General features: G+C 38.9%; 1 protein-coding gene across 1 annotated transcript; it reads left to right on the forward strand.

Annotated features, from left to right (window-relative positions):
- Positions 1 to 1,272: 1,272 nt before the first annotated feature.
- On the forward strand, positions 1,273 to 5,682 carry LOC104434188 (disease resistance protein RUN1-like). Its single transcript, XM_039305361.1, has 5 exons — positions 1,273 to 1,748; positions 2,517 to 3,621; positions 3,717 to 3,966; positions 4,062 to 4,198; positions 4,717 to 5,682. The coding sequence occupies exons 1-5, from the start codon at positions 1,273 to 1,275 to the stop codon at positions 5,680 to 5,682; spliced, it is 2,934 nt and encodes a 977-aa protein (XP_039161295.1).
- Positions 5,683 to 6,972: the final 1,290 nt, after the last annotated feature.

A 6,972-nucleotide genomic window follows, 5' to 3' on the forward strand; every position in this document is an offset into this window, starting at 1 on the left:
TACCACCCCTAAGTCACACTTAATACACCTAGCGCCTCCCCTGGGTTTTGAACCCTTCACCTCTTCATTGAGGATCAGTAGAGTCTTAGTTAGTGGAGCCACCGCGGCCGGTGGTTCAAATTCATGGTTTATCTTCGGCATCTCCGGAACCCGCACGTGCAAGTATCTCGGGCACAAGCATTTTTTTTTTTTTTTTTTGAGTCCATAAAAAGAACTGTGCTATATTCTCAAGTGAAATAAAAATTAAAAAGACTGAGGGAAATAAATTACAACTTTTACTTCGCATTCAATTTTCCCTGATCTATCCCCGGAAACCACAACTTTTACTTCGCAATCAATTTTCCTTGATCTTTAACCGGAAATCCTCGTCTACCCCCATTTTATGGCTATTCAATGCCCCAACCTACTAAAGTACTCCCAAAGATTAACGACAATTGTCTACCCCACTTAGCGTCTCCGATCATTAGAGATGCTTCTCCTTAATCCGAGTGCCCCTCTACGTCAAAGGTATCCCAACTCGAATCCCCATTTACGCCCAACTTCATTCTTGGTCACTTTCTCAAGACGGTACCACGGAGTCTGTCATTGGGTCCGTCTTGCCTACACCCGTGTTGCTACACCACAACGTCCACCAATCTACCATCAGCTTTGATACTTTTTGTTGGGAGCACGTAACAGAAATTCGATACCTTCACTTGGAAAGATAGCCAAGAGAGAACCCAAGTTTAAGTCTGTTTACATATTCAGTTATGTCAAAGAGTAAGGGGCTAACTGGGAAAATATTAACTACTCATACTACACCAATTTTCTGATGTAAGACTTCTCTAGCACAACTTATACATGTATCTCAATACATTGTTGCCTCTATTAAATCTTAACATTAATAAAATTATCATATATTTCACGACTTGTAGGTAATAGTTTGATGAATGAGGCACTAAATGGAAATGCAGACGAGGCTAGACGAGGCTAGACGAGGCTAGAAAGTGTTGTTATAATTGGATAATTTTGACGATTATTCAACTTTCCACTAGCACAAGAATATTGAGCACCCTCCTCCTACCATGAAGTTCAAGCGATAGCTGTATAAGGATTTAAAAAAGGCAAAGAAGCCAAACAAATATATTGAAATATATTCTTTTGGCTTTATTTTATTTTTCCTTTGATCCAGACTGACTTGATGGTGTTTAAAACCAAAGCAGTTCAGATACCGAGCAAACAAGCAAAAACAAACACTTCTATGCTCATTCGGTAAAAGTAGTTCCTATGATGATGGAGAGTGCAACTGGCTCAAGAAATGAGTATGATGTGTTCTTGAGCTTTAGAGGGCTTGATACACGCCAAACATTTACCGATTGTCTTTATGAAGTCATGAAAGGCACTGGAGTCCGTGTTTTCAGAGATGACGATGAAATCCAAGGAGGGAAAAACATCAAAGACGAACTTTGGCAAGCGATTGAGAGCTCCAAAATCTACATGCCCGTCTTCTCTAAGACCTACGCGTCAAGTAAATGGTGCCTCAAGGAGCTGGCGAAGATGATAGAGATTACATCCCGATCAAATGGAACGAAAGAGATCCTTCCCATTTTCTTCGACGTGAGCCCAGGTGATGTCAAGCTTAAAACTTCACTTTACAAAAATGAACTATCCAATCATGCGAAGATGTATGAAGCTGACAAAGTAAAAGCGTGGGAAAAGGCGCTCATGGAGGTTGGCAAGCTTAAGGGATGGAAACCGAGAAACTTAGGGTAAAGAACTTCCTCCCTCAGACTTTAATTTTTCTCCATGCCTATCAAAAGATGAAAACTGCTGCAAAACAAAGAGCTTACAAAGTTTCGTTTATAGAATCCTGAACTTATAATTATCCTGAGTTAAAATTGTTGCGTAAAAATATCTATGCAATCATGATCATATGACCGATCATATATCACACTTATAATTTTGTACCTCAGACTTCTTCTAGAAAATAAATTTAGTGAGTTCAAATATTGTTTAAAAGAATAAATAGGCTAATATCAAAAAAAAAAATATCGAATAAAATATTCCAAATAAAGCTAATATTAATAGACTTTAATTTATCGCAAATACTTACGCGCCTCAATCCTTACTCTCTCGATCCTGGGTTTTCAGTGTGTGTAGCCCACTCGTGGCTTTCCGGTCTTCCTAGCCTTTTCAGCTGACCCTAATCAATCGTGGTTCTTGAAAGTCTTGCCTAATCTCTTCATGCTGAAAATGATAAGTCATACAAGGAAGCGAGCTATTGTCATCTCTTTGCTATAGGTTATCAACATCTCTCTGTTATAAGCTAGCAATTTGTCAATTTTATGGGCATAGTCCCAAATGGTAATTGCCTGTTGTGCTTCCCGGTATAATGACACAATATCGTCAGGACACACTATCAATGTCACAAGGTTTGATGTCTTCTCTTCTACTTCGAAATTTCAAAATTTAAGAACGAGAAGTTCTTCATCAAATTTCTTTTCCCCTTTGACTGAAGTGTTCTGTGTAATTGGCAGCCATGGCAGACTCATCACATCGGTCGTTGAAGATGTTTTAATTAAGCTGAACAACAGAAACAAGATTCTGACCAAACATTTAGTGGAAGATCGCAAGCAGGTCGACGCTGTAATGGAACTGCTGGACATTAATTCTGGCGGCACTCATTCTGTGGGAATCCGTGGGATTGGGGGAATCGGCAAAACGACACTTGCGAAAGTTATTTTCAACAAATTATCCCCTCACTTTGACTGCAGCAGCTTCCTCGAAAATGTTCGAGAGATATCACGACGGTCAGATGGTCTTGTGTACTTGCAGAAGAAACTCTTATCAAGCATTCACCGATCAAGAAATAATGAACTTTATGATGTTGATTGTGGGATCGACATGATAAGAAGACAGCTTTCAAATAAAAAGGTTCTCATTGTTGTTGATGATATGGAAGAGAAAGATCTTCTGGAAAAGCTAGTTGGTGAGTGTGATGGGCTGAAATCTGGTAGTAGAGTCATCATAACCACTAGGAACTTAAGTGCCATTCGAAATGAACCAAAAACAATCTTGGATTATGAAGTCAAGGAAATGGAATCCGATCAATCCCTTCAGTTGTTTTGTAGACATGCTTTTGGAAAAGACTTTCCTCCAGGTGATTATGAAAGTCTTGCAAGGGAAATTGTGTCTACTTTGGGGAACCTTCCGTTAGCTGTGGAGGTGATAGGATCTTCTCTTTCTTGCAAGCACGACAATAGAGCTTTATGGATAGAAGTATTGGAGAAGTTAAGGAAAGCTCCTTTGGGGAAAGTCCGAGAATCGTTGATGATAAGTTATGAAGAATTAGAGAAAGAACAAAAACAAGTGTTTCTGGATATAGCATGCCTTTTTGTCCAGGAAGATAAAACTTACCCAATTTTCATGTGGAGTGATTGTAACTACTATCCTAATTATGCAATTGATGTCCTTCTTCATAGGTCCCCGATAAAAGTTGAAAGCGATAGCAAATTCCGGATGAATGACCAAGTACGAGACCTTGGAAGGCACATTGTCCAGGAAGGGGATTGTAAGTATCCTAGCAAGTTTAGCAGGGTGTGGACTCATGAGGATGCCTTAAACATATTAAGGAGTAAGCAGGTACAATTTACGAGTAATCTTTCAGTCCTCAAGGAGTTACAACTTTTTCTTGTTAACTTGATTTGAGGTCCACTCATGTTAGTCTCTACTGGCAGGGAAATGAACATGTAGAAGCACTAAAAGTGCGTGGCCATACATTTACAGATGAAGAATTACTCAATCTACCAAATCTAAGGTTCCTTCGAGGGACGGGATTAAATTTTGTTGGCAACTTCAAAGATCTGCTTCCAATGCTAAGGTGGCTTTCTTGGCATCATTGTCCTCCGGAATTCACAGCAACAAATTTCTGCCCCATCAACTTGGTTGTGCTCGACCTGTCCAGTAGCGACATCACAGAAAAATGGGGTGGATGGACTCAAATCCAGGTATGGCAGCCTCAGTGCTTTGTTCCTGTCTGAAATTTTTTTTATTCTTTCTCATCATATACATTTCTTCTGCAGATGGCAAAAAAGCTGAAAGCTTTAGACTTGAGAAACTGCAAATGCTTAACAAGGACACCGACTTGTCAAACTTCGTGGAGTTGGAGATATTGATACTCGCTGGCTGCTCCAGGTTAATTACATTGATTGCTCCATTGGTAAGCTACGGCTCTTAAAAACTCTGAATATGGATGGATGTGACTCTCTTAAGGAGTTGCCTGAAGAGGTTGGATATTTAGAATCTTTAAGAGAGTTCATCTTCCCAGATCTTCCAAATTGGTCACACTCACGAGAGTGTTGGCAATTTGAAATCTTTGTCAAGCTTCAGTGTAAAGTATTGCAAGGGAATTGACAAACTCCCAAATTCCATTGGAGGATTAGTAAGAATCACACATTTCTCTATAAAAGGATGTGAGGGGATAAAGAAGCTCCCGCACTCTCTCGGAGGATTAGAATCATTAGTTAAGTTGGATTTGTCATTCTCGGGAATAGAAAGTCTCCCAGATTCAATTGGAAATCTGAAGAAAATCAAAGTCATCGACATGGGAAGTACAAAATTAAAAAGTCTACCAGATGCAATTGGACAGCTGGAGATGCTCGAAGAGTTACATTGCCCAGAGTGTCCGGATCTATCGGTGAAGTCCCAAATTCTATTGGGAATCTGTTCCATTTGCAGATCTTGGACTTGTCATGTACTCGTATTTCCGGATTGCCAGCCACAATCACTTATCCATCTCACCTAGAAGAGTTACGTGTCCAGGATTGTAGGGATCTTACGGGTGAAATCCCAGATGCAATTGGCGAACTATCCCGCTTGAGGATCTTGGACTTCTCTGGTACTCGTATTTCTGGTTTGCCTGCCACGATCAGTTATCTCCCTTGCCTTAAAGAACTTATGTTGAAGGAGTGCCGGGAGCTTCGACTAGTGCCACAGCTTCCCTCAAGTTTAATAAGCCTTATCCTTGAGGCTAATCATTGTGAAATCATCCCAGACCTCTCGAACTTAGTTACTTTAGATCACTTGGACTTGTCCTTTCATAGGTATAAGCTCAAGGCTCCTTACCAGTTAGAGGAACTTCTGTCCCCTTGGAAGATTGTAGAATCCATCCACCAGCTTCCATCTAGTTTGTCAACCTTGCATCTCACGGATATACCGCCACCGCAGCAATTTTCCAACTTCATGAACCTGTCGAGTCTCTCCATTTCTAGCTGCTCAATGGCACATCTCCCAGAGCTTGAACACTTGAAGAAGTTAAGGGAATTGTCCATAAAAGTGTGTCCATCCCTCGAGAGAATACCAGATCTATCATGCTTGAAGAGTCTAGAAACCTTGTATTTGTCTGAACTAGGAAGTCTTGTTGCGATACAAGGTCTGGAGGAGTTGGAATCCTTGGAGTCACTACAGATCATCTGCTGTGAGTCATTAGAAGGATTACCTCAACTATCGAAGTTGGTAAAGCTCAAATCTTTTGAGCTACACGATTGCCAAGTGTTACAAGCCATCGAGGGTCTCGGTTGCTTACAACGTTTGAAGCATTTGACTATTCTGGGTTGCGTGTCCCTGAAACGGTTGCCTGATTATCCGAGGTTCACCAAGCTAGACACTGATTGGAAAGAACCAGAAACATCAAGTGCTGATTAGGAATTGCCAGGAACAGCAGACTCATGTGTCTATATCAAGGGCTAGACCAAAGAGTGCGTTGCGATCCACTCATTTCGGAGACTAGGACAAGTAGTCTAAAATTACCTCTTGAAGAGATATCTTTACTTTTGTTTAGGCGTGTTACTTTGTTTTCGTTCCCATGCAACTCCTGTCTCTTAGTTTCTTTGTGCACCCGTAGTCCTGATAATGACAGGCCTGGATTGTCCATGATTATATTAATTTGACCTGGGTATTCATTAGGGAAGAAGAGCCTTTTCATCTGAATCTCTTGGAAGTCTCATGCAGATCAATCTTCATATACAACACCTTTGCAACACATTTGGGAGTTTGTTTATGAAAGTACAAACTAACAACTAAAACATATCGTTGTCATATGATGTCTGGGGAAATTTCAATCAACGTTGGAAAGAAGAATGGAATCAGATTTAGAAGCATGATAATACTCTCTTTAAGAAATTATTTGCCTCAAAACATTGCTAATTGCTACTAGCAAAAATCTTACAAAATACAACAAAGTCTCGATGAGAATACCATATAGCAATAGTAATTTCTCCAAGATCTCTCAAAAGGAAACTATTGGAAACTATGGATGTACATCTTTTGAAAGAAAATGAAATTGGAAGTTATTAAAGCATTGAACACAAATGTCGAATAAATATATTTAAATGGATACAACCTTTTTAAGAATGAAGAAGTTATGTTCGACTAGACATGATTTTCCAAAGGTTAAGAACTCATGTCCTAATAGACACAACCTTTCAAAGGTTGTGTAAGCGTCTAATAATTGTTAGGCAAAAATAATAAATTCAACTTTAAATAATTAAAAATAATAGTCACTCTATTATGAACAGTCATATTATTTTAATATGACACAATGGTTATTTTAAAATTATAAATTCGAATTATAATAAATAAAAAATAATGATCATTGATCACTATTAAATCCTATTCACATGCGCACTCACATCAACAATGTACATTTTAATTTGTTTTACAAACAAACTACCAACAATATCTAGAACATCGGCAAATTTGTTTTGCCTTTAGTACCTTATGCATGATGGTATGTCCCACAGCTTTCATGAAGTTATTCTGATTTTAGTTTCCTAAATTCTATTGTGGAGTAGATAATACTTCCTTTCGATTTTCAATGCATGCTTTTGTTCTAAGTTTTAAATTGATATATTTATCATCCTAACAAAAAAAATTAAATTATTGGAGGGAAACAATAAGGTGATAGATGCCGTTCTTGCTAGAAGCTGATAGATA

The sequence above is a fragment of the Eucalyptus grandis genome, chromosome 11 (genome assembly GCF_016545825.1).
Source record: "Eucalyptus grandis isolate ANBG69807.140 chromosome 11, ASM1654582v1, whole genome shotgun sequence".
In the NCBI taxonomy this organism is placed as follows: domain Eukaryota; kingdom Viridiplantae; phylum Streptophyta; class Magnoliopsida; order Myrtales; family Myrtaceae; genus Eucalyptus; species Eucalyptus grandis.